Consider the following 27,894-nt stretch of genomic DNA (forward strand, 5'->3'; position numbering starts at 1 on the left):
TATTAAAATGCATAGAAATATTAGGTACCACGTTTGTGCTTGTGAACGTGCCATCTAAATAATCCTTTTTAAATCCAAATTAAGCAAAGTTCAATGATTTGTAATGACACCACATAACTGCAGTTAAAAAACAGGGTCATTGCATTAATCTAGGACAGTGTTTCCCAAACTTGGCTATTTTAAGATGCATGGACTTCAACTCCCAGAATTCCCCAGCCAGTATGCCTGGTTGAGGAATAGTATGCCTGGTTGAGGAATTCTGGGAGTTGAAGTCCATATATCTTCAAAGGGTCAAGTTTGGGAAACACTGATCTAGGACTACATAGCATTCAACTTTTTTATGACATGGCATTGGCTGGCATCTTGTCCAAAGCTTTCTGTACACTTAGAGCATTTTTAATCATGGCATATAAAGTGCATAACCAAGCCCAAATTAGTCAAAAGAGATACAAAATGTACAGAATTGAAATGAGCCTGTAACCTGAGAGTAAGAAACTTAATAAAATAATTGGTTACCCTTTATTTTCTATTGTTTCTTTACTTTTTTCCTTTCTTGCACTTCTCTTTGATGTCTCTTTCAGTTTTCTTATTTCATATTAGTTTGTATTAATTTTTGTTTTATATATAATTGTCTGTGTGTATGTGTATATAAATCTGCTGCAGTCCAACTTGAGAGTCAACAATCATATCTGCCTTATCTGAAGGACAAACTTGGTCTACCAAATGACTAAATTCCAGTGGATTTTCCAACTGGAAAAAAAAATAGGCATAGAATAAAAAACAAGCAGCTGCATTGAATAATATCTATGACACCCCACCCCTCCCACCCGGATTCAAATAGGGTCAGATGGCCCTCAATGTCCATTACTCGATCCATATCTGGAAGTGTTTTAAGAAAAATTCAGCTCCCCATCTATAATTTAGACTTTAGATTTTTTTATCATAAAAATAATAAACCATATTTTCTAAATTTATTTCCAAAGCAAATCTAAATAATGCACTATGCAATTTAAACATTTGACTATTTAGAATTCTCAGAATGTTCATCATTATATATTGTAGTTGCTTTGTTATGTGCTGGTTATTAAATTCCCTCAATATTTAATTTTGAATGATATCCATTCCTTTAAATATATTATGTGCTCATGACTGATATTCTTCAAAAATTGTTCTGTTGACTTGGATTAGTTTCCTGTCCAGTTTCTTTTCAATGTTATTGGTTAAGTCATATTGGTAACTTTCTTTCACAGAGAGAATGGCTAAGCCATCGTGCTATACTAGAAAATTTTATTTTAAACCCATTAGAGAAAGAAAAGAAAAAGATAACAAAAAGAAATAAATGATTGATTAGACTGATGTCCTGTGATGTGTATGTTCCTAGACATCCACTACCTTCATTACCCCTTCCTGGTTCCCCTCTCATTCTTGTGGGGATTCTCCTGATCAAAGCAATTCTGCACCACCTCACTGCACTGTTTCAGAGCTGCCTACTCGAAAATGAAGATGGGGGACTGTGGCTATGCTGAGTGGGGCAATTCATGCCAGAAATGGAACCTCCTGTTTGCTCCTTGGCAACTATGGTTCCATGGCAACTATCACAAGATGAACGGGTAAACCTCCATTGACATCTGTTGCAGTAGTGGATGATGGAAGCTCCATAGTAGTGGTCTCTAAAGGTGGCAAAGGCTGAGGTGTCAATATTATACTTGTTTGTGTGACAGAACTTGGTTCAGCTGTGAAAGGTAACTGCTTTTTTGTGAAAGTTTTTCCATCAGTTTCATGTCCGACAGCTGTAAATGTTAGATACTTTGACTCTCTAGTGTTCCAGAAGGGCTGTTTTGTCGTGGACCTTTCAACAGTTTCTTTGACTGTAGAAGAGACTACAGATTGAGACTGGTGTGCTTTTGTAGATATTGCAGATGAAGGTTCTCTAAGTTTGGAAGAGATTTTAGATGATACTTTTGTAATTGTTGTAGAGGTCCTTTGGGTGACAAAAGTTATTACAGGTGATGTCTGTTCAGTTCTGGCTTTTACATTCTCAGGCTTTTCAGTTTGGGGAAAGAACTGCCTTGATGATGTAGATGTTTTGTTATCATAGGATTTTGTAAGAGGTACATAATTCGCCACTGGTAGTGATATGGTTGTTTGAGAAATTGGGGCTGCTGTTGATATTTGCTGAGTTGCTGAAAGTGTCTTGTTCATTGTTTTGAATATGATCGATACACCTGGAGTAGCTGACGGTAATTCTTGCTGAAGAGGATTTTCTAGGGATCCCTCTTGCCTTAGCCATTTTAGGTGGGTTAAAAGCTGGGCAGCCAAAATAGGACCAGAACAGTTGTGCAAACTCTGGCTCACAATGCCCATCACTTCCCAATTTGATGTACCTGGGTCATGGCACATCACTGGAGTACCTACAGGCACCTGCAGTAGAAGAGGAAAGAAGGCATGAAAATCAACTAGGCAACTCAAAAAGAGCCTAAAATACTTGCACTGGTGATTTTTTACTGGTGGATTGGCTATGCAGCTGAGATTTTTAATCACTGACCCTGTTATAACAGGGATGGGCTCAGCCAATATAACAGGCTTCTGACACATCCAATGAGTTCTAAAAATAGATTTTCTTGGTTAGTAAATCCAAATTATTCCAGAAAAGCTTCTGAACATTAAAACATTAAAAGCACAGAAACTATTCTGAAACAGATCGAAAAAGCTTTCTCTGCTTCGAAACAGTAGCATTCAGGTTTTAATTATGTAGATAAATAAGAAGGTGTTGGGAGGGTCATTATTTCAATGACTTTCATTGAAATGACTAAATGAAATGACTAAAAAACCAAGTGGAAATTTCTTCATCCACAGATTTGACCCATTGAATCTAGTTATATAGGTTACCTTGCAATCTGCATGCTTAGGAGGTTTTTTTCTTTCAACACACAAGTTCCGTTCATTTGTAGATCCAGGCCAGTACTTAGAACACTCTAAGACACTTAGACTCTCCACAATGGTTATCTTTAAAAACAACTTTGTGGTTTCTATAGAGAGGGAGAAAAGATCCTCAGCTACCTGAACTGTTATGCTGTGTCAAGGTTTCCTGCAGTGCTACTTTACTCTTAATATGTTTATGACTATACATGTGCAATATTATACTTTAAAAATTGGTACTCTTATTATTTTTTAAATTATCAAATTCTGGAAAAGCTGCTTATCCTCTTTTCTGGGTTGTGCCCAGATTTTCAAATATTTTCAAAGCAGCAAGGATAAACAATTCCCTAAAAATAATATTGATTGCATGTCAAATACTAGCTGCCATGCTTATCCAATAATTCTTTACAGTTATGCCAAATGCACTGAATTCTGCCCTTAGTTAGCTGGTTTTTTAAATAAATGCCACAAGTGCCAATATCTTCATTTGTACTTGTGGCATTGATCCTAATACATTTTTCTGACATCCAAAAACCTATATGGAATGCTCCCAAACTCACCATTATTACTTTGTTCCAAAATCCTGCATTCCTCTGTTATGTCATAAGGTTTTTGTTCTTTGGGGATACAAGCAGGCCACATGTCTTGTCTTCTTAAATCAGCTGGCTGACCAAGCAAGATTAGTCCCAGGTCATTATTGGGTGCTGTATTCCAAGAACTGAAGCCCCGATGTAGCAGAAATTGGCTCACTGTATTGGCGGAGAAACGCCCATGAGATCCAGTCAACTCTACTTGGCTCGGATTCCTACAAGGCATACATAGCATGGATTAATAAAGGGAGATGATTCTGGTGGCAGGACTTTCCCATAACCTGGAAGTTGTTTGGTATTATATTTCCCCATATGCCAATCATTCCTAGAAGGAAAACTTGTTCCAATTTCTTCCATTACTCACATCAGTAGGAAGCAGTTGGCTGCCGTCAAGACCCACCAACTGCTCAGGATAACTCCTTGGCATCTCCTGCCATTGCCATAGATGTTCACAAGCCATGGTACTTCTGAGTTGTCACTATGTTCCGAGTGTTCATCTTTGTCTGATTTGGGTTGCATATGCTGAAGATCACAAACTGTAGGAGACCAGTAAATTATTATAGGAAACCCCAATCGAAACATCTTATCTGTGCAATATAACATACTCTTCAGTGGTGGTAAGCTTTACTTCTGGTCACTACAAATACATGATCATTCTTGAAACTGACAATTTCAAGCACACTGAAGTCAACAAGGAGATTAGAAGTGAATACATCAAAAGAATAAAGATCTTAAAGTCCAAGCTCAGTGGAAGATATACCATCAAGGCAATTAATATCCAGACAATTCCAGTCATTACATACATAGCTGTAAATAGTGAACTGGGCTCAAGCCGAACTAAAAGCTGTGGATAAGACCAAAAAATAATGACAATGAATCATGCCCTTCATCCCCCCAGTGATGTTGACAGACTCTACTTACCAAGGAAAATAGGTGGGTGTGGAATATTTCAAGTACAGGAGATGATTGAAGAAGAAAAAAGAGGGCATTGGAAAAATATTTGAAGAACAGTGAAGATGTACTGAAGCTAGTATACCATGAAGGCTTACTGAGTACTTAAGCATTGGGTGTTTTGGTTTATTTAGGATGGTTAGTTTACTTTTTCAGACACAAGTCTATTGAAAAACTACCCACATCAACCAAGTGCTTCACTACCGGTACCAAAATAATAACCCAATCTCCCATAAGAGAAGCTATTTCCAATGCACAAACATATTGCAGCAATGCTGAACATCAGAAAAAAGAATCAGGTTTTCCAACAAAATGGATACCCACACAATTTTATTAAAAAGTGCCTGATTACTCAGTCTACCATAGCTCAACTAATACAAGTTGTGAAAAAGATAACAGTGTCATATATCAAAAATATCTCAGAAATTACCAAGAGACCATTATAACTACATGGCATCACTGTAGCACACAAACTAACTAAAACTCTCCAAAGCATCTTAAGTAAACCAAAAGACCCAGCAGCCCCAGAAGAAAAAACAGGAGTTATCTATAACATACAGTATAAGGACTGTAACAGCCATTATGTAGGACAAACAGAAGACTAGCAGAACACATCCTTGAATACCAACTAGTAGTCAAGACATGATGAAAACTTCTTAATTTCACAACCCATGGACAGACTCAACCATAGTTTCAACTGGGAAACTGTAAGCAAACTAGTTCCATCCAAGTCCCAAAACATCAGAGAATTCTTGAAGGCCTGGCACTCAGACAAATCAGCCACCAACAGGCACAGAGATAAACAACAGTTAAACAACAACAGTCAAAAAATCCAAAAGGAAACAAAAAAAAAAGAAAAATACCTTCTCACTAGCAATCAATACCCATATGAGCAAAGAATAACCCCAAGATTAACATCTAGACCAGGGGTGTCAAACTCGATTTCACTGAGGGTCACATCAGAGTTGTGTTTGACCTCGGGGGGTCGTGGCCGCATGACCAGCTCAATGTCACTCATCAAGGCTCCATTTTCAGCCGTGACAGCTCTTGCAGCCCTCTGCCAACAAAAACAGAGGCCGGGGGTGTGTGCACAGCCCACCCGGGCTCTGGTTTTGGTCACAACGGCCTACTGCAGCCCACTGCCAGCAAAAACGGAGCTTGGGGAGGTGTCTAGTGGCCCGCCCAGGCTCTGTTTTCACTGACAGAGGGACTGTGGGCTGGTCCTTTGCTGTTTTCAGGGCAGGCCCGTGGGCCAGATCTAAGTACCCTGCGGGCCTTGAGTTTGACACCCCTGATCTAGTCCAGCAATCAAGAAGTAAACAATACCCCAATCAAGGAATACCAACACAGACAAACAGGTTAACACTAAGTAACAATCCAATCAAGTAACCACTAAGAACACTCCCACCAATACAGACAGGGCAGTTGTTAACCGAGGCCTTGACTTATGACAACAATTGAGCACAAAATTTCTGTTGCTAAGCAAGGCACTAGTTAAGCAAATTGTATCCCATTTTATGACCTTTTTTGTTACATTTCTTAAGCAGATCATTGCAGTTGTTAAGCAAATCATACAGTCATGAAGTGAAACTGGCTTTTCCCATTGACTTTGCTTATTGGAGGCTGGCTGGGGAGATTACAAATGGTGATCACATGACTTGGGACAGTATAACTGTCATAAATACATGCAAGTTGCTAAGCACCCAAATTTTGATTGTATGACCATGGGAATGCTGCAACAGTCGTAAATGTGAAAAATGATCATAAGTCACTTTTTCAGTGCTCTTGTAACTTTGAACAGTCACTAAACAAATGGTTGTAAGTCAAAGATTTATCTGTAGTATATAAAAATAAGAGCAAAGCCCACTTCCTTTTCATACAGACAAGCTATATGACATCTTAGACTTAACAATTGTTGATAAGAAAGACAAAAGAACTATTGTGGCAAAATAAAGCAGAGATAGTATCACTAATAATAGACTCCTTTGGGTGTAATTCCAAAAGATCTGGAGCACCACTTGAACACTATTGGCATTAATAAAATCACCAGGATCAGTTGGAAAAGGCAGCTTTACATGGAACAGCTTACATCCTGCAACGATGATTTCTTTTAACACCATGAAACAATATCTGCCTATCCTAGGTCCTTGGGAAGCACTTGATAGGTGGATAAAAATGCCAAATCCAGTCTATATATCTGTCTGACTATGCAATGAACCATTATAATAAATCTAATAAATTATAAATATTCTACAGGGTGACTCATTATTACCTAATTTAGTAGTCTCACTTTCAATGATTTTGAAGAAAAGAAATCTTGAATACCAACAGCAAAAACAAAATGCTAATAAAATCTCTCATTTGCTTTATATGGATGATTAGAAGCTTTATGGAAAATCAAATTGAAATCTAGTAATGGACAAACATTAACTATTTTAATACAGATACAGCAATGCAATTTGACCTAGAGAAATGTGTTATTGTAATAATAAATTGGGGTAAAATCACAAATAATAATGGAATTGAAATGTTGAATGCCCAAATCAGGATAAAGCTAATAAGTATCTGGGCATTTTACAGTTGGATATCAAGCACGGAGAAATTAAAATGTGATCACTAAAGAGTGAGGTATTGTTCCAAAGAGTGAGGTATTGTTTGGCCAAACCTGGACTATACCTATGATATGATACACTGCTGGAAATATTAAGTGGACTCAAGCTGAACTAGACCAAAAACCAAGAAAACGGATGACTATTCACTATGCATTACATCCTGCCATGATATTAATAAATTATACCTGTCCCACAGAAACAGGCAAAGGTTTACTTCAAGTCAAACAAACTATCAAAGATGGAAAGCATGCCTGGCTGATTACATAAAAGACAGCCAAAAACAAGCATTGATGCAATTTAAAAATTATTGAATGTGCAGGAAACAAAATATGAATATCAAAATAATGTAATAAAAACAAGAACAGAATGCTGTGAATGAAAAGCAATATATGGTCATTTTTTACAAGAGTGAGGTGTAAGTGGATAAAGCTAAAACCTGGCAATGGTATGGGCTTACAAGTGGAATATTAAAAAAAGAAACTGAAGGCTTGACTTCGGCTGCTCAAAAGCAAGCTATTCAAACTAATGCAATAAGGCCAGAATTTAAATATCATCAAATGATTCAAAGTGCAGATTGTGCAAAGGGGCAGAAGAAACAGGAGATCATATACTCAGCAGGTACAAGAAGTTTTCAAAATAATTATGAGGTGTTGTGGCGAGAGGTGCAGAAAGATATGGAGACTTGGAAAAAACTGCAGCTGTTTCTACTTGGAAGAATAGCAGCAGTTAAGATGAACATTTTGCCAAATTTCTTTTTTTGTTTCAAATGATTCCGGTGCTTAAAAGTGATAAACAACTGAAAGTCTGGCAAACTGGAGTGAATAAGTTTGTCCGGAACGAGGAAAAACCGAGAGTGAAATTGAAAATTATGCAAGATGTTCCAGAAAGGGGAGGTCTTAAACTTCCAAACCTACAGTTATATTATGAAGCAGCAGCTTTGACCTTAGCAAGTGATTGGTTTGGAAGGAAAAAGACTGGAATACTGAATATAGAAAGTTTTGATCTTGAATTTGGATGGCATGCTTACTTATTTTATGACAACAAAGTGGAGACTCTTTGATGAGAGTTTGGAAGAAGCACCGATTCAAATGGGATTATAAAATACCGCTATGGCTGGATCTTGGTCATATTATGTGGAATACAAATATAATGTCACTCGGGGGGGTTTTATACAAAGAGATTCTTTTTACAGATGCGGGCAGATGGCAGTTGAAGACATTACAGACACTGTTGGATGAAGGGATTAACTTAACTTGGTTACAATATACTCAACTACAATTGAGATGGAAAGAGGACCAAAAAACTGGTATTATGTTGCATGAGGAAGAATTGGTTAGACACATAAAAGAGAAAGGTCCAATGCATATTAAAAGGCTTTATAATGTTTTGTTAGAAAGGGATTCAGAAACTGAATTAGTTAAAGATTGTATGATTAAGTGGGCACAAAATTTTGAAGAACCAGTGATGTTGGAAACATGGGAAAAAATATGGGTTCAGAATGTTAAATTTACACAGTCGCAGAATTTGAGGGAAAATTTTTATAAAATGTTTTATAGATGGCATTTAGACCCCAAAACGTTGTCGTGTATGTACCCTAATGTTCAGCCAAAATGTTGGAGATGTGATTGTTTAGATGCTACATATTATCATGTTTGGTGGACTTGTAGGAAAGTTAAGGCTTTTTGGATAAAAATTTGGTGGATCATGCAGAATGTTTTGAAGAAAAAAATTCAATTTTCTCCACAACTGTTTTTATTGGGTATAGTTAAGGGTTTTACACTGGGTGAAACAAAATTGATATTGTATATGATAATAGCAGCAAGATTGTTGATAGGTAAATACTGGAAAAATGAAGCTTTGCCCACTATCGAGGAATGGACTTTGAAGATGGCCAGTTTTGCAGAGATGGCGAAGATTTCAGCATACTTAAAAGATTGTTCACAAGAGACTTATGAATGGGAATGGAAAAAGTGGATAGATTATGTTCAGAACAAATATCAAACTAGGAAGTATCAAATAGCTTTTATTTGAAAATGATATATTAAGATAGTAATATTTCAATGTAATGAAGATAAGAAAAAAAATTATAAGGGGGAGGGAGGGGTTCAAGTTTTATATAAGTTTTATACCAAGGGTTTTTTTTTACCTGACATGAGTATATTGTGTGGAAGTCCGGGGGGAGGGGAGGGTTAGGGAGGGTTAGGGAGGTTGGGAAGTTTGGGGTGGGTTGAGGGGGGGGGGAAAGGGGTGAAAATGTAATTGTAAAACTTTTGCAATAAAAAAAAAAAGAAGTTTGCACAAACTGATTATACACAACAACAGTCACCAAAATGATTAGCTGGAACATCTGTAAAAATTATCATGTGCCAGTACTGTTCTAAAAAATGGTGGAAAGATTGAGTTTAAAAGTAGTAAAAAATGAGCAGGTTAAAATATTGTGGAATTTCTGAACACTGATAATACAGATTTAAGAGTGTTAAAAAAGAAGAAAGTGTGGATAATTGATATGGCAATAATAGATAATAGAATTGAACACAAAGAATTGGAGTGGATCAGAAAATATCAAGATCTGAAAATCAAAATTGAAAGATTGTGGCATAAGCTGATCATGGTGGTCCCAGTGGTTATCAGTACAGTGGGTACCATACCAAAAAATCTTGGATGGCATTTAGAAAATCTATGCATTGACAAATTTCCCATCTATCCATTATGGAAGTCCCCATTGCTTGGATCTGCAGATATCCTATGCCAGTAGATTACAATATTCTAGGTTCTTGGGAAGAACTGAACGCATATGAAGATCAACATCAACTAAAGAATTGGCAGCTGTGAATTTACAATGTTGAGTATATAATAATATAGTTCAAACTTCTAAATAATATATTGTGTCTTGAATCCTTCAACTTAAATATATCACTTAACTCAAAAAATATGAATATTGAGGTTGCATAGACCTCTCAGTCCTCCCAAAAAGGGAACAGGACTCAAGTCTACTACATTGGCATGTTGTTGCTTACAGTGGGAAGAGGAAGAGGAAGACAGAAGTAGCTGGAAGATAACATACAGCCTGAATAGATGCCCCATCTTCATTTCTGTAGCTAAGGCTACTGCGAAAGAATCTGGGACATCCAGGATGGAACTTTTGAGCTCACAAAAGGCTAATCTATGACCTCAGTTACATAATGCTCTAAAGTCATGGCAGATAGTCTCCAGTATTACCAACTCTTCTGTTAATCATTAGTCCAGAGGTGGGTTTCAGCAGGTTCTGACCAGTTCTGGAGAACCAGTAGTGGAAATTTTGAGTAGTTCGGAGAACCGGTAGTAAAAATTCTGACTGGCCCTGCCCCCATCTATTCTCTGCCTCCCACGTCCCAGCTGATCGGGAGGAAATGGGGATTTTGCAGTAATCTTCCCCTGGATTGGGGAGAGAATGGAAATTTTACAGTATCCTTCCCCTGGGGTGGGGTGGGAATGGAGATTTTACAGTATCCTTCCCCTGCAATGCCCACCAAGCCATGCCACGCCACCAAGCCATGCCACGCCCACAGAAACGGTAGTAAAAAATGTTGAAGCCCACCACTGCATTAGTCCTGAACTATCATACTGTAGTTGGTATCTCATATTCACATTCTAAATGCAGTGGATATTACATCATATTTGGTGAATCATTTGCTTATTGAAAGCAAGTATATTTTTTTAAAAATGCAGGCAGTGTAGTGCAGACTATTCCCACCACCACCTGAAAGTGCAAATCACTGATTTTTCTTTTTTCAGCACTTGTTCAGATATGGCCACCTTTCCAATTATAAACATGGGAGGGAAAAGGCACCCCTACCACCATTTGAATTAGAAAGGGTCTCACATATCATGCTGAACCATAGTTTAGTTAACCATAACTTTTCAAATAAACATTTAGATGGATTCATCCTAGCATGCTAGGCCATTAATCACAGATATCAAGACACAATGGTGGAATCTGAACAATCTGCTACTGTATAGTAGCAGCAATAGCACTTAGACTTATCTACCACTTCACAGTGCTTTACAGCCCTCTCTAAGGGTTTACAGAGTCAGCATATTGCCCCCAACAATCTGGGTCCTCATTTTACCCACCTCGGAAGGATGGAAGGCCGAGTCAACCTTGGGCTGGTGAGAATCAAAGGTAAACCAAACAGGCTATGTTTATTATTTATTTCTTAATCAAATTTATAAACTCACATAACATTATATGACTTTGTGCAATGATTAAACTTACCCAGATCTTAAAATCTTAATTGTTTTGCTATAGTGGAATTTTGGATTTTCATTGCTAATCATTGAAGTAGGATATGTTGGAGCAAATATTAATGCCATACTCAAAAACGTTGGCAAGAAAATTGCATGGACTTGTCCATGTAGTCACTAGGAGTCAATACTCGAATGGACCAAAAAAAAAAAAAAAGCTATGCAGATTTCAGCTTCCTTTTGTATCTAATTTACAAGTCTTCCCCGAGCCAGAGCTGCGTTGGACTACAATCCCCATAATTCCTAACCAGCACCGACCAAGATATTAGTCTCTAGCACATCGAAAGTAAAACAATCCATTGTCAGTATTTTAATTTAAAAAATACAAGGGGCGACTAACAAAACAGAGGCTGCTGAGAGCCGTCATCACTTTAACCGCCGTTCCGAAAAGGTTTTTCGCTAGCCGCCATCTTACAAAAAAAAGAATTCTTGGCTGTTGCTATGGTTTCGGTTGCTAAGACCTTTCTATCTCTTGTAGCTTTCTCTCTATGGTCGTGTCTTTGAAAAGCTTTCAAGACAGGGGGCATGATTTGCTCCCGATTTGGCCAATGAAAATGTAACCTCGCCCTGGAAATTTTTTATTCTCCAATAGAGCTGAAGGCTTACTTGACGGACAGACGAAAAACCTATAGAAATCCAGAAGGTCGAAGATCTTGAGCAAATACAGCTAGGGAACGAGGCGAGCAAATCGGGGAATATTTCCTGATCGTGGCGTGAATGGAGCCGTATCCGGATTCAGAGTAAATAGTCTAGGGTGAGTATTGGATGCTCGGCTCCATTATTTGGGCTGGATTTGTCGGGAACGGCTCAGGCCTTTACTCGGAGAGATGGGACGGCGTGCTCTTTGGAGGGGAGGGGAGAAAACAAGGCTCCATGGTGGCAGGGGGTTCCCGCGACTTCCCATTTCCTTTTGGCTAACCGTCCTTTTTACTTTCTAGGGAATAAGAGCCCCCTTTCTACGAGCTGCACCGTCGTCACTATGGAGACTCTTATCCCTGTGATCAATAAGCTGCAAGAGATTTTCAACACCGTGGGAGCTGAAATTATACAGCTGCCCCAAATCGTGGTAGTTGGCTCTCAGGTGAGGTTCTGCCTCTATTTAGGCTTAATCCAAGCCCATTCTAAATAGCACGGCTTGTATTAGCAATAGCACTAGCACCTAGATTTATATACCGCTTTACAGCCCTCTCTAAGCAGTTTACAAAGTCAGCATATTGCCCCCAACAATCTGGGTCCTCATTTTACCCACCTTGGAAGGCTGAGTCAACCTTGAGCCTGGTGAGATTCGAACTGCCAAATTGCTGGCAGCCGGCAGCCAGAAGTAGCCTGCAGTACTGCATTCTAAACACTGCGCCACCACAGCTCTTAATATGACTAATGTTGGTTAAACCAACAGGTAAAACTTTTTGTCAGCTAAGCAAACTTCAATTTAAAGATAAAGTGGGAGCTGAAAATATCACTATTAATGGGCAAGTTTGAGATGATCTTAAGAAAATGAATTTGTGGTATGCAAGGAGGTAAATCAACATGAGATGCCGGAACCATATTAGTAATATGCTCTTCTTCTAAACTTTTACACAGGTAAGAAACTGCCTTTTCTTTTTCTACCTGTAATGCTATTTATTTCCACAGAGTAGTGGGAAGAGCTCAGTGCTAGAGAGCATTGTCGGTCGGGATTTCTTGCCACGTGGCTCTGGAATTGTCACACGGCGGCCCCTGGTCTTGCAGCTGGTCCATGTACCAACCCTGGAGGAGAGGAGGCGGAAAGCTACTGGAGAAAGTGGTAAGGAAAAAGTTACTTCTTTTAGTGGCAAAGTAAAACAGAGATGTGAGCATTAAAACATTAACTCAGTAACTCTGATCCAGAAGATGGAATATGATTACCTAGAAGGGGCTGGCTTGGTTTCTGCCTTCCAGTACTTAAGAGTGTATAAATCACATCATTTGTTGACTCAAAAGGTTGATCACCAGGACCAGAGGTTTTGCCTTCTGAGCTTTCGGACTCGTGCTGGGGCCCATCTTCATAGAACTTCTCTCTAGTAGCTATAGCAATTTCTCCTGCTAGAGAAAAATTCCCTGAAGATGGATTCCAGCATGAGTCCAGAAGCTCAGAAGACAAAACCTCCGGTCCCAGTAACCGACCCAGATTGGATCATGCAATATTATCCTAGAACACATATATTCACCTTCATTCGTGAAAAAGGTTGAGTTAGAAGGAATTACAATAATTTTGTCATCTTGAGCTAGAGTGGCTTGAGGGTCCTGCATAGTATTGCATAGTACTATATGGGTATTTCTGTGTCTGAAATGTGCCTGATCTCATTGTGCTGTTGCTGTGACTTATACTTGCATCAGACTTTGCAGTGCAAGTACAGAATTGTGACATTTACATAATGCCATTGGTGTCCCTATACCCTCGTTTTGGTTTTACTGCAATTTGCTGCAGATGCTGCCACATGATGTCAGTGGACAGGCCTAAGTTCCTTCCTCTTCCCATATCCTTTTCTTCAGAGGAATGATTTACTGAGGGTGGATATAAAGATTCTCCATCCCCAGTGAACATTAGTAATCCAAAACAGTTCCTTTGCATGATGACAAACAAGAATTGGGCAGGAAGCAACTTGTAGAAATTATTTCATTGGGTACAGGCTAAAAGGCTGGTGCTGCCTGATTCTGACTATCTGTACTACCTAAATTCAGTGTCTGGGAATAACGGGTGGAGTATTGTTGCCTCATACGGAAAGAGTATGTTTGGTAAAATTGGACATTTTTGCATCAGTGAGCTGTCAGGTTTTCACTGGCTCAACTGTACTGGTTATTTTATCTGACATTTTTGATAGAAGCAAAATCAAACACCAACAGACAGCATAGGAGAATGGTTACAAGTGTCGGAGTAAGGCTAGGGAGACACAAGTTTAGATCCTCGCTTAGTCACAAAGTAAACTGACCTAGGCATTGTCTTATAGGAAAATGGTGCTGGAAAGATTCTCATATGTCTTTTGTTTTATTTTGCTTTTTGTCTGCAGTTGCCCAGACAGAGGAATGGGCCACTTTCCTGCACTGCAAGCACAAGGTACTGAGTGAGTGGGGCAAATGTGGAACTGTTTATAGTTAGAGTCAGCCCAGGCCAATTGGCAAACTAATATGGCAAAGAAAAGCCTCACATTAATAGGGAAAAATGCCCCCCCAAGGGAAACACAGTGACATTTCTCAGGGGGAGCAGGGGAGGAATAATGGTGTTTGAGGGTTGAGGACAATCTCTCTTTTCCCATCATACAATAACACTGTTCCGGGGATGTCTGTTTTTCTCATTTTGTAAAAAACCCAAATGTCTCAATTTTCTTGTAAGAAGTAGGGATAAAATGAAATCCTTGAGGCAGCCCATATGAGGAAGAGGCATTCCCTTCTGTGGCACAATATAAGATCAGTGAGGTGGGGAGTGGAGAGAAAGACAGAAAGAGAAAGAAAGAGTTATACATCTGTGAACAGGTTTGCTTTGTCCTGCTTGTGCCTCCTTGTATGTTTGATGACTGGATTCCTGCATCATGTTGAGTGATGGGTTACTTTTAATGCGTGTTTGTTGAATAATCCATGTTATATACATAGCCCATTAAGACAAGGATTGCTTATCTATAGCTTGCTGAATCTCAATTGATGGAGTTCACATGTGCAAACTCATCACATGTGTCTTATCATGATGTATGAACTTAATCATTTACTTGTTTTCTTTTTGATTTGAAGGCAGTTACTATTGTAGGAAAAAGGCTATTGTTGACTTTTTTCCTATATATCTCCTGTTACTCATGTCCATTCAGGGTTTCCCTTTCCTGTCGAACCATGGATTTTAGGGTCCATAAGAAGAGAGAATAAGGGCATGTAAGGTTATCGTTAGTGATATCACAGTCAGTGCTTTTCTCTTAATTGGGAGAATTCCTTCCTATTACCAAAATATTTTTGTCTTACTATCTTGTACAAAATATTAAGAAAATATCCCAACAGTGGATGCCAGGCAGAAGGAGAACCCAAAAGGGGGGAGGGAAAATAGACAGACATTCCAGTCTTTCACTAAACAGAATTTATGATGTCAAAAATCTTAATATGTTGGAGAAATGAAGATAGAGATAGTATTACAGGCAAATATAAAGTTATTCACTTATGAAAGAAAGAAATCCATAGATGTAGGAGATGATAATGATATTTATGAAAAGGATCTTGCAATAAACATTGCTTGCAAACAAAATATGAGTCAGCAGTGTGATGTGGGCTGCTGCAATAGAGAAATACAGCTTTTGGATGGATCAATGAGTAATTTCTAAATTACTGGAAATAATGCTTCTCAATTCCGCAGTGGTCAGCTCTTCACCTATTGCATCCAGTTCTGAGCACTATACTTTCAGAAAGTTTCAGAGAAAATGACTGCAGTGGGCCAAGAAGATAATCTGGGAAGTAGAACATAAATTCTATGGCTAGAGATTGAAGGAGCTCAGTATGTTTAGCCTTGAGAAAAAAAAAAAACAACTGGAGAGAGTATGCAGTGTTCTTCAAATATTTGAAAATACTTCACACAGAAGACAGCTAAGGCTTGTTCCAGAGCATAGGGCTCAAAATAATGCATTTAAATGATAAGAAGGCAGGATCTGATCGTTTTAAGAGAAATCTCTCAAAGTAACCAATTATTTTCCCTTACATTGAGTGTGTTCAAGTTGAGGTTGAATAGAATCTGTCTAACGGGGGATGGTCTTAATGGCCCTCCTTCCAATTCTCTGGTACTGAAGGGAGCAGTCAGAAAAGAATTCTGTCTGGAAAGGAAATCCAATCATTATCTTTGGATATTTTTTCTTTTCCATAAGCTTTCTTTTGACTGCATCACTTACTGCTCCTGGGAAAAAAAGTCTCTTCATATCTCTTTCTTTTTAAGGTGTAAATGTAAATAAATACATAAAGTATGCAGATAAGGATTTATTATCTTCCAGATCTTACAAATTTGTTAGAATAAAGCCTGTCATACCGCTTAGTGCTCACCTAAGTAAGTTGACTCATTTGGCATGTTGTAACTTATTCCAAAGTTGCTTATGATTTTCACTCATATTGAAAGAATATCAACTCCTATACTTTATTCCTCTTTTTAAATTAACTTCTTCCCAAGGTTGGGTCTTCTGTGCCTTGTCCTAAGCTCACCTGGAATTAAAGCCATTGTTTTCAACAATGTCTTTATAGAATGAAAGCCAAGCACTTTCAAGCCCCCACATCTCTCTTCTATTCTGCAGCTGCTGATTGTTGTTTTTGCCAGAAAGTTTGGAAGGTTTTGGCTTTTGCTTTTTATTCAGAGTTATACCATGATGTATTATATTTAAAATGTTTGAGGTGGAGTACTTCTTGGGCTCTATTCTTTCTTGGTTTCTCCTCTTCCGCTGTCTGTTCCCTACTCCAGTTCTGCTACAAGCAGGCAAGATGGGGAAGAGGATCAATAAAAGAGCAGGAGAGCAAGTGCCCTTGCACATTTTCCTGCAGCTTCTGATGTTAGAAGCCTTTCTGCTTGTTCTCTTTCTCCAGACCTTTATGGATTTCATTGAGATTCGGCAGGAAATTGAGATTGAAACCGAGCGGATGACTGGGACCAATAAGGTACTAACTCTGAGTTCTTTTCTCGTGGTGTGTGAGTCCATTGGTCCAAATGCCTTTTTTGTGTCTTTCTCTAATACCTTTTCTTGCTTCCAGGGAATCAGTCCAGAACCCCTGTACTTGAAGATCTATTCACCTCATGTGCTTAACTTGACGCTGGTAGATCTTCCAGGAATCACCAAGGTGAGACACTTAGAAATGGTGCTCTCTGTTGCCCATGTCTTAAGGCAGACCTAGAAGTTATTGGTTATTAGTAGACTTCCCAAAGACCTTTAAAGGCAAAACTTCTTCAGCAATATCTGGGCAATATGTAGCCTTGGGCACCAATGTACCAAGTGATGGATGGTCTCCCTCCTTTCTCTGATCTACCACTTTTTCCTTAGGACCACTCCTTTTAACCATAAAGAGATAAAAAGAGTGTAAATGAATAACAGATGTAGGATTGACTGTTCTTAGCACACCACTATATTAGTTTCAGATAATAGTTTCCATTGAAGGCCTGACCTTTCACAGAAAAACTCCCCAAATCCTGTGGCTACAACTGGAAGGTTGTGTGGTTTGGGATAAAGTCTCTCCCACAGACTGGCATTATGTACTTGAAATGAAATTAGTCACCTTTGTATGGGTGATAGAAACAGTATTGGTAGCTTTGTTTTAGCTAGAGTCAGCTTCAGTGGAAAGGTGTGTTTACTTGAGGTAGCCTCAGTGCTTGGCATAAATCTGGCCCTGGTCTGGAGCAAAAGAATCCCGTTTTTCTCATTTGCTTACTAAAAGCCCATGTGATTCCAAGTTTCTGCATCTCACTTGTGTACATTTATGGTTAAAATAAATATATATTTTTCAATTGAATTCTACAGGCAATATAAAATATATCAACATATATGGGATGTTTAATTTGTTTTGCTTATGCTGAGCATGGAGAAGGGGCATGTACAAACACCTCTCGGCCTTTTACAGTTTGAACCCTCCTTGACCTCGCATATCTAAATTTACTGTTGTTGCTAAATCAATTCTAAAGCATGTTTTGTTAGTTCCTAGATTTTAGGATAATGTTCTGCAGCCGGAAGGACTAGAAACGTTCTTCTTTTCAGGCCACGGAAATGTTCCTGGGTTAGATGATATGGTCTTCACTGAAGATAATACAGTTAGGAATTGGACGGGCATATTTCTTAAATATGTGCATCCATGTTTTTAGGCTTCAGATATGTGAATTCAGGAGTCCTTTTGCATCTCCAACTTAGTTCTGTTTTTCTTCCTAGAGTGAGTGATATGAATCAAGAGTCCTTGCTCCCTCTTCTCTGTTCCTCTCTTGGGTGGAAACAGAGCAGTAAACAAGAGTGCTTAGTATGGTGTGATGCAGTTTGTATTGCATTATTACCTTCTCAATTCAGAGTAATTGAGTAAGTAAACATAAGGAAGTTTCCTAAGATTGTCCTTTTCTAGTTTCATAGTAACTTTGATCTCTTTTCTTAATAAAATGTGTTATATTTTTTACATTTTGCTGCATGATACTTTAAGGCTTGGGTGATTTATAAATCTCTCAGATCCAGTCTTTGCAATATCACAGGTGCCTATTGGAGATCAACCTCCTGATATTGAGAATCAAGTCCGAGATATGATTTTATCCTACATCTCCAACCCAAACTGCTTAATCCTGGCTGTCACTGCTGCCAATACTGACATGGCCACATCAGAAGCACTCAAACTAGCACGGGATGTTGACCCTGATGGTATGACTATATTTGTACTTGAGGAGGAGAAATCAGGAAATTAGGATGATAATAGTCCATATGGAGAACCATGGGATGTTATAAAATAGTCCTCTCTTTTTGAAGCTCAGGGGAGTCTGATTTAGTAATGCCAGCAGAGCAGCGCTGAATATTTATTTGCTGTCTGAATGTTAAGATCCATTCTTAAATGATGGCTGATCAACAAGAAGGGGAATAAAGCAGATGGGTGACAGGGTGAGCTGAAGGAGCACTTTTCTCTCCTTGTTTATTTACATTCTGTAAGATCCAACACAATGGACTTGCCCCAAGTTGCATTGGTCAGACAAGGCCATCTGAGTGGCTTAGGAAGCCTGCCTCTCTGTTGTAACAGCTGCCCTCTGGAACACCATCCCTGAAGATTTCCAATGCTCAGTCTTTTCGGACTTGAAAACCTGGCTTTTTTCCCAGGCTGTGGGATAGAATGGGGAAAACATGAGTGGGTTCCACCTGGATTAGATTATACTGGTGTATTTATAGTGTATGCTTATTCCTTCAATTGTGATCATTTTGTAGTTTTCTTGGTTTAATGTACTACAATCTTGTTTTTAATTTGTACATCACCCAGAATCTCTAATGAGTTGGGCAGTCTTAGCAATCTAAAGTATAAATACATAAATTGAATGAATGCAAAAGATATGCATTCTTTGGAGCACACAAGGAATAAAGGAACAGCCTTTGTCACCCTTTCCCCTTCTGATATCACTAACTGGAGAAGAATTTCTCTGCAGGGCGAAGGACACTGGCTGTGGTCACCAAACTAGATCTGATGGATGCTGGGACTGATGCCCTAGATGTATTGATGGGCCGGGTTATTCCTGTCAAGCTAGGCATCATTGGTGTGGTCAACAGGTCAGTGGTGATGCATGCAGGGAACCAAAGAACTTAGAGTGGGTTCCTATGCTAGATGGAGAGGGCATCTAGCAAAACCTCTTCCTTGCCAGAGCAGGTTGTTGCTGGTGGGTGAATCCATCAAGCAGATTTTGTTAATTGTCTAGATGATGTTTTTGCTTCCTGTGATAGGAGTCAACATGATATCAACAGTAACAAGAGCATCGGTGAGTCTCTGCAGGATGAGCAAGGATTCATGCAAAAGAAATACCCTTCACTTGCCAATCGCAATGGCACACGTCATTTGGCCAAAACTCTTAACAGGTGAGAAGGGACTGGGGGGTGGTTGGGGATTGACCAGGAAATCCTAGATAGAATGGGACCCACTGCTTTAGGATGCTTGTGACTTACATGACTGTAACTTTGTTGCTTGTATCCTTGCGATTTATATTGATATTGATTGTTTCCTAGTATGATTTGATTGCTTATTGTACTGTATGACTGTCACTGGGTGTTGTGCCTTGTGATTCTTGATGAGTGTATCTTGTCTTTTTATGTACACTGAGAGCATATGCACCAAAGACAAATTCCTTGTGTGTCCAATCACACTTGGCCAATAAGAATTCTATTCTATTCTATTCTATTCTCGTCTGTATAGAAAAGAACCACTTTTGTCTTTACTCTGAAGATGACAGCCTTAGTGGATTAGATTTAAGTCATGTTCCCTCAGCAACTCAGCAGCAGTCTCTTGGAGAAGCAGCAGCAGCAGCTTCATTCCTGATTAGACTTCCTAGCAATTGGTACTGAGAGGCTGTGACAGTTGTAAGATCTAATCATCATGATCTAGAGCGCTGAAAGCTTTATCTTTTTAGGGTTTTTTTTAAGGAAGGAACACATAGACAGCATCCCTGTCCCCAAGACTGACATATTCATTGGGCATAGGATCCGGTGCCCATAAAAATGTTTCGCCCTGCACATGCCAGCTTTAAAACAAAATCTCAAGTGTGGAGTCCTTAGTGCTCTCTGAGCATGGTTATTTGCTTGTAGATCTTTTGTTACCCAACTAGGTAACATCAGTGTGAGGGAGTGTAGGGTTTGCTCCCTGTGTTGGTTTTACACAGTAGTTTGGCCTCCCAGTGTTGGTGGAGATGTACTTTTCTCCTTGGCACTTTCTTGATTAGGGTATTGTTTTCTGCTTGATTGATTGTCTGGTGGTAATTACTGCTTATCTGGGTGAGAAGACCACACTGCTACCCACACTGGTAAGCCAAGCTACCATATAGAAACAAGGAGCAAACCACGTAATCATCAGCACTGATGATGATAATTAGTTGGGTAATGAGAGGTCTGCAATCAAATAACCAAGCTCATAGAGCACCAAGGATTCCGCAGTTCAACTCTGAGCTACATTTACTCTGTTCTGTTAAAACTTCAACTAGCATTAAAATTGCAAAGTGGGAGCTAGGAATTGTAAGAGGTATTCTGGGCAAAAATGCTGGGTGTTATTTTGAAGCCACGATTGTGTGTGAGCTCCTCCTTGCCTTGCCCAGCATTTGTACATGAAAGGAGAATCCCACAGAAGTGTTTTCAACCTGAATCGCAACTTTCCAGAATACCATTATTCCTGTTCCTAAAATCATTAAACCACTCAGCAGCAGAGTACAAGTATAGCATAACACATAGAAAGTTGGAATCGACTCAGGTTTCCCTCCCCCCGATTAAATCTTGTTTAGCCAGGAAGTGAAGATTCAGTTCAAGTGAGTCTTCTTTCAATCACCTGTATGTTGGCCTGTTTTGCCTGGTATTGTCTTCTCTAACACTTTCGTTTGGTCATTTGGAATCTTATTCCTGAAAGTAGGATGCTTTCCTTAAAAGGCCAAGCTGATGCCCTTCTACCTTTTCCAGGCTGCTGATGCACCATATCCGCGACTGCCTGCCTGAACTGAAGACGCGAGTGAACGTGCTCACAGCTCAGTACCAATCAGTGCTACAGAGCTATGGGCAGCCCATCGAAGACAAGAATGCCACTTTGCTTCAGATCATCACGAAGTTTGCCACCGAGTATTGCAACACCATTGAGGGTACAGCACGCAACATTGAGACCTCTGAGTTGTGAGTGAAACCTCTAGTGAACAATATGGCGATGGAGCTGAATGTGGGATAAATAAGCTGTCAGTGGGATGCTGAGGCTGATCTGCTTCTCTGCTGGCCAGGTGCGGTGGTGCCCGGATGTGCTACATTTTCCATGAAACCTTTGGACGCACTCTGGAGTCCATTGATCCACTGGCTGGACTTACGATGCTGGATATTTTGACAGCCATTAGAAATGCCACAGTAAGTTAATACGATCAACCCTGTCCTCCAATGCAAGGCTGTCATCCATTATCTTTTGCTTTCATCCATGTTCTCCTTTTCCAATTATACAAGTATATTGCACAAGAAAACATTATAGTGTTGGGAATTCACCTAAAATTTTGCTGCCCCTATAATTTAGAAGGGGGATGGATACAAGCCAAGCTTCCTTCCACTGCCAACTACAGTAATGGGTAATGAGATCTTGGCTTGAAGCATTGTAAGAATTAAGAGTGGTTGCCTATCCTGCTGAAAGCATAACATTCAATTGCAGTTGCTGCAGGCAAACTCTTCATTCATGTAGCCAGAAGAAGGACAACATATTCCCAAAATGTACATGCTTTGATATATATATGTGGGTATTAGTATTTGTAGTTTCCAAGCAAACACCCAAGCTATTAAAGAATGGATCTTGTCTCCAGCTTCAATAACAATAGAAGACTTGGTAGAGGATTAACAGAGTTGGAAGGGACCTTAGAGGTCTTTTAGTCCGAATTCCTGTTCAAGCAAAAGACCATATACCATTCTGGACAAATGGCTGTCCAATCTCTTCTTAAAAACTTCCAGTGATGAAGCACCTACAACTTCTGGAGGAAAGCCGTTCCACTGGTTAATTGTTCTGTCAGGAAATTTCTCCTTATTTCTAGGTTGGTTCATCATCCAGTTTCAGTCGTCATTCAGTTTCTAATGAGAGATGTTTTGGTATACCAGAAGAAGGAGAGTAGTGGGAGCGAATCTGTCTGTCCCAACTTAGAAGTAAGATAGAAGAAGGCAACCACTCTATGCTTTCTTGGCATATTTAATTTCTCCCAAGATGTCCAGTTCTATATTAAGTCCCTTTTTTGCTACTACATGGAATGTCAAGAGCTAGCCTTTCTCATGCAGGTCGTTTTCTGTACTTTTGGTACAGTATCAATTTGTTCTCCTGGAAGCCACTATGCTGTCTAAATTATAGAAGAAGTCACTGCTTAAAGGACATTTTGTTGACTGGGCAATGCTATAGCTAAACATCGGCCCCGTCACATGAGGCAGGAACAAAATGCACGGTAAAATTAGCAACACTGGAAGTGTGTATTTGAAGTTAGGCCAAGTTTGGGGAGACTGAGCTACTTAAAACTTCATTGATCAAGTCTCTCCTGCATAGGATTTTTCCCCGCCACCAGTTTTTGAAGATGCTTCTCCATCTCTCTGGCAGGGTCCCCGCCCAGCTCTTTTTGTTCCTGAAGTCTCTTTTGAGTTGCTGGTGAAACGTCAAATCAAGCGATTGGAGGAGCCAAGCCTTCGCTGTGTGGAGCTCGTGCATGAGGAGTTGCAGCGCATCATCCAACACTGTACCACCTACAACACACAGGTACTGTCTCGCTTGGCCTGTGATCAACCAGCCTCCATCCCCAGAAGAAGGGAAGGGCTCTTGAGTGGGTTCTGGAGCGGCATTCCGATGCATGTGAACTCTCAAGGACTGTTTGTCATCTTTCCAAATGCCCAACTGTTACAAACTTTTTAAGAGAGCATCCTTCAGTGAGGGAAAGTTCCAATATACAGATGATCCTCAACTTACAACCACAATTGAACCCAAAAACTTTGTTGCTCAGTGGGACAGTTGTTAAATGAGTTTTGTCCCACTTTACTACCTGTCTTGCTGCAGTTGTTAAGTTAGTAATGTGATTGTTCATTGAAATTTGACTTTGCTTGTCAAAAGGTGGTGACATGAGCCCAGGACACTGCAACCGTCATAAATATGAGTCAGTTGCCAGGTATCTGAATCATGATTACATGGCCATGGGGATGCTGCAATGGTTATACGTGTGAAAAACGGTTGTCACATTTTTCAGTGCCGTTGTAACTTCAAACGGTTACTAAATAAATGGTTGTAAATTGAGGACTACCATAATCAGTTGGTCTTACAAGTTAAGTAGGAAAACATGTTCACCTAAATAAATAAATATAATTTTCCATCAGATCAGTTGTCATTGAAGAAACACTTTACTGGGTGGTCTGTAATGGCTTCTCTTAAGGATCCACTGGTAATTTTGCCCTCCATTTATTTTCAATGTCAATGTGACATGCAGTGATGCATGTCACACTGACTGTGATAATACAGATAGTAGTTTAGACCTCTTGATTATTTTAATGTTTTAATCTGTGCATAACATACAGAAATATTTAAAAAAACTTAATTGGGGAATCCATTTTAAGCACTGTAAGCTTTCCTTCCTTCCTTCTTTCTCTCTAGATATGTGGGTGTGTAAAGCTTACAGTGCTTAAAATGGATTCTTCAAGGCATTGTCTTATTTGTCTGTCTTTATCTTTAGGAGTTGCTGCGTTTTCCCAAGTTGCATGAGGCCATTGTGGAGGTGGTGACAGGAGTCCTTCGCCGGAGGCTGCCCATCACCAATGAGATGGTAATTGGGGCTTTTTTGCTATGAATAAAAGTATGGAATGGTCCTTGCTGCTGCACATTTCTTCCAGAGGCTTTGAAGCTGGTGGGCGTATCTGGAATTTAGAGTAATATATACACTCTCATATGGCAGCTGTTGTGGTAGACATGGCTAGTCTGAAACCACCACACAGCAAAGTAATAAAGTTGCACATTATTGCTGCCTCTACCTATTTCCTACTATGAGCCCAGAATGTTGTCTAATGTTTCAGCTAACTGCAATGTTGTCTGGGGAGCTGAGTATACTTCCAAATGACATATTGGCTTATTTCTATTTTTTATGAACTATTCTGGGCTCCTTATGAGGCCTAGAAGTAGTATTGGAAATAAACATGGTATTTAAGCCTGATGTTTTGTTTTGGAGATCTTGGGCATTATTGAACTTGGATTATTGAGCCCAGTGCCACCCACCAGATACTTTAGGCCTAATAATGCCTCTCTCCTAGGTGCATAACCTGGTTGCCATTGAGCTGGCCTACATTAATACCAAGCACCCTGACTTTATAGACACGGCACTGGTCTCTGCCTCAGTGAGCAGTTCTAAGGTAACTTTTCATGGATGCCCTCTCCCCTGTCCTTAATATCTATCTTTGTCTTAACTTGCAGCTTATTCTTGCATTTCTTCCAATCTAGAGTGACACTGCTATAGATGGTACCTGGCGATGGAAAAGTGAGAAAATAGAAGAATCTGGCACTGATGATAGGCCTAAAGGATCCTCCCACTCTTTGGTCTATTCTAGCCCCAGCCGGTCCCATGAAGTCAATCTACTGGACACGGTCAGCTGGGATAAACCTGGGAGGAATAGGGAGGAAGAAAGCAGGTGGGCTGGCTAGAACTTAAGCTATTTTTAGGAGCAAAGAATGTTGCTAGGCGTTGCAATGCAGGAACATAAGGATGAATTGGAAGAAGTGCCAGTATTTGCATTAGAGGTACATGATCTTACCTTTAGGTCATTACTTTTTGCCCCTATAATGTAGACAACTTTGGTTTGTATTTATGTGGCAGGATGAATTACTATAAAAGGGTACATCAGAATAAGAGAGTTGGAAGGGACCTTGGAGGTCTTCTGATCCAACTCCCTTTCAAGAGGAGACCTTATACCATGTTGGGGAATAGATATTATCATCTCAGCCAAGGGTGTAGAATCTTGAGTAGCTGCTCTCCCAGCTAAACTGCTATTGCATTTGGTGAACACTGCTCACAGCCATTTCCCCTGCCTCTCTCTAGCCCATGCCAGCAACGCGGAAGTTAAGCCAGCGTGAACAACGAGACTGTGAGGTAATCCGGAGGCTTATTAAATCCTACTTCCTCATTGTGCGCAAAAGCATCCAGGATAGGTAAGTGGGTTAACAGGAAAATTAGGGTAAGCATTAGTGACTTGAGCTGTGGCATCTGGATTTAGTAGTCCTTCAGAAATGGATTTTCTGCTAGTGGAAGTTTGAGACTAAGCAGTGACTAACCTAACTAATAGATTTTATGTAACTCCTTGTAGAAAAATTAAGACTTTGGCCATTTTTGAATGAGAGGACAGCCTTTTTTCTTCAACCCAACCCCTTAAAAGTTGTTTGGTTTGGGAAACTGCTGTTCTCAAAATTCTTGGTCAGTTTCTGACAAATTTTCTGTAACTCCAATACACATGTGGTTTCTTGTTGCTATAATCAGAATATTTCATCTTCTGTAGGCACATCAGTTTCCATATGTAGTTCAAAGTATTTTGAATAACAAAGCATAACTTGAGAAGTACTACAGATGGAGATTATCGAAAGTACTACAGATGGAGATTACTATAGCAAAAGTGCTATAGTAATCTATTTCTGCTAGCAGTAGGAAAGATGAAATTATAAACAATAACCGTCAATAAAGAAATTGGGGATTTTCTTTTAAGAACCTGTGTCCAAATCAATTTATCTGCTTTTCATCCTGTAGTGTACCCAAAACCGTGATGCACTTCCTTGTGAACTACGTCAAGGACCATCTCCAGAGTGAACTTGTGGGCCAACTGTATAAGCCCCAGCTTCTAGACACACTCCTAACAGAGTCCGAGGACATGGCACAGCAGCGTAATGAGGCTGCCAATATGCTCAAGGTGATGGAGGGCAGGGTTGCTAGAGGTCAGCTCTGGTTCAATGATGGCCAAAGAAAAAACGTGTTTCTGGCTCATCGGGAGCAGAACCAGTTTGCTGCTTTAAATCCTTCCCCAAACTGGAAGCAGCAACAATTCTTTCCCTAGAGTCTGAAAATGGCTGTGTTCCAATCTTTTAAAAGCCTTAAGCACCCCAAGTAGCCTTCTCCACCTTGGCTCCCTCCATGTGTTATCTAGCTTCAGTTCTGAGACAAGGTAGTGTAAGGTTGGGAAAGACTGGCCAAGATCCCAGGACCTATTCCAAATTCCATTACCACCAGTTTTTTTCAAATCAGTGACAAACCACACACTTCTCAGATAGCTAGTTGACAAGTATTTTAGCTTTGTGCATACACTGCATTAATTTTCAGTACCTCACTAATGAAGTGTGGTAGTGATCCCTATGCTGATTAGTTGTCATGTCCAAGTCCTCAGCCAAGTCTTCTGCTCTTTTGTAGGCATTACAGAAAGCCAGCCAAACAATATCAGAGATCCGAGAGACTCAGCTCTGGTGAGATGCATTCAAAGCTTCAGAAGATTCCATGTTGCAAGAACGTTACTCACCCAGAACCATGCAAGTGTTCAGCTCTTGACTCCCATCTGAATCTTTACCGTTTCCCAAATGGGGAAATCATCCTCAGTGATCAAGTTCTAGTTTAGAACAAGAGTGTGTCCCTATTTTAACTGTGTTGAAGTGTCCGTGGTGCACGGATAGCATTTTGGAGCCGGCATATGGTGGCTCTCCCCTGCTACCTCATCCGTCTTCCATATTTTTCCAGTTTTGCTAGATTCACTGGTATTAAATTCCTGTTTTGATTGTCAAGCTTGCAGCCTTGAGTACTTGCTGAGTTTGGCCAATCTTTATTTATGGCAGATTTAATCTCGCTCTAAATTTTATGTATTTCCTGAACATGGTGCATTTGGTACATGTATTGAAATGAAACCTCTTGTCTGTGTTTGCTTAACTGTTAGGAACACACTGCTCTGTATTTGGCCTTGTAAATGCCTTTTATTCTCGTAAACTGCTGTACAGGTAAAAAGAGGAGCCTCTTGATAGATTAAAAATGCCTGAGTAACCTTGAATAAGAGAAGTGCTTGACTAGAGGGATTCATCTACTCTGGCCCAAACAAGGAGCTGATAATGCTGGATCTCACTCTGGACTATGCTTTCACAAAACATTTTATCCAGGAGTCATGTGCAATAGTGTCACTTGTGGGAGGAGCCTTCACCTGTTCCTGGATGCTTGAGGGGTAGGGGTGGGAATCTGAACAATTCCCAAGTTTGCACGTATCTGAGCCAAGCAGGGACCAGGGTTGGCTTGTAAATTTTCATGAAATAAACAGTGGAAGATTGCACAGTTGGTGTGTTTTGTTTTCTTTAAAGGAAATCAAAAAAGTTGATAATTA

At 39.7% G+C, this 27,894-nt stretch overlaps 2 protein-coding genes across 5 annotated transcripts; one reads left to right on the forward strand and one right to left on the reverse strand.

The window, feature by feature from the left end:
- Nucleotides 1-610: 610 nt before the first annotated feature.
- Nucleotides 611-11,787, reverse strand: LOC117675542 (uncharacterized). Of its 3 annotated transcripts, none has more exons than XM_087888617.1 (5): nt 11,328-11,787; nt 3,874-4,045; nt 3,480-3,724; nt 2,890-3,029; nt 611-2,421 (listed from the first exon to the last, which is right to left on the reverse strand). In XM_087888617.1, exons 2-5 carry the CDS (start codon nt 4,026-4,028, stop codon nt 1,576-1,578), a joined length of 1,386 nt encoding a protein of 461 aa, XP_087744743.1. In that variant the 5' UTR covers nt 4,029-4,045; nt 11,328-11,787; the 3' UTR covers nt 611-1,575. The 3 variants fall into 3 exon arrangements, with proteins under 3 accessions (XP_087744743.1, XP_034290181.3, XP_087744744.1); XM_034434290.3 differs by lacking the exon at nt 11,328-11,787 and adding an exon at nt 10,090-10,200; XM_087888618.1 differs by lacking the exon at nt 3,874-4,045 and having other exon boundaries at nt 11,328-11,779.
- A 10-nt stretch (nt 11,788-11,797) lies between these two features.
- Nucleotides 11,798-27,843, forward strand: LOC117675541 (dynamin-1-like protein). Of its 2 annotated transcripts, none has more exons than XM_034434288.3 (18): nt 11,798-12,110; nt 12,295-12,437; nt 12,989-13,139; nt 14,383-14,429; nt 16,910-16,981; nt 17,075-17,161; nt 18,546-18,708; nt 19,476-19,596; nt 19,768-19,899; nt 21,481-21,687; nt 21,789-21,909; nt 23,123-23,278; nt 24,240-24,329; nt 24,811-24,909; nt 24,998-25,141; nt 25,593-25,702; nt 26,292-26,451; nt 26,946-27,843. In XM_034434288.3, exons 2-18 carry the CDS (start codon nt 12,336-12,338, stop codon nt 27,000-27,002), a joined length of 2,019 nt encoding a protein of 672 aa, XP_034290179.2. In that variant the 5' UTR covers nt 11,798-12,110; nt 12,295-12,335; the 3' UTR covers nt 27,003-27,843. The 2 variants fall into 2 exon arrangements, with proteins under 2 accessions (XP_034290179.2, XP_034290180.2); XM_034434289.3 differs by having other exon boundaries at nt 11,815-12,110; nt 12,994-13,139.
- Nucleotides 27,844-27,894: the final 51 nt, after the last annotated feature.

Source organism: Pantherophis guttatus, chromosome 2, assembly GCF_059756535.1.
Source record: "Pantherophis guttatus breed Tessera chromosome 2, ASM5975653v1, whole genome shotgun sequence".
Lineage (NCBI taxonomy): Eukaryota > Metazoa > Chordata > Lepidosauria > Squamata > Colubridae > Pantherophis > Pantherophis guttatus.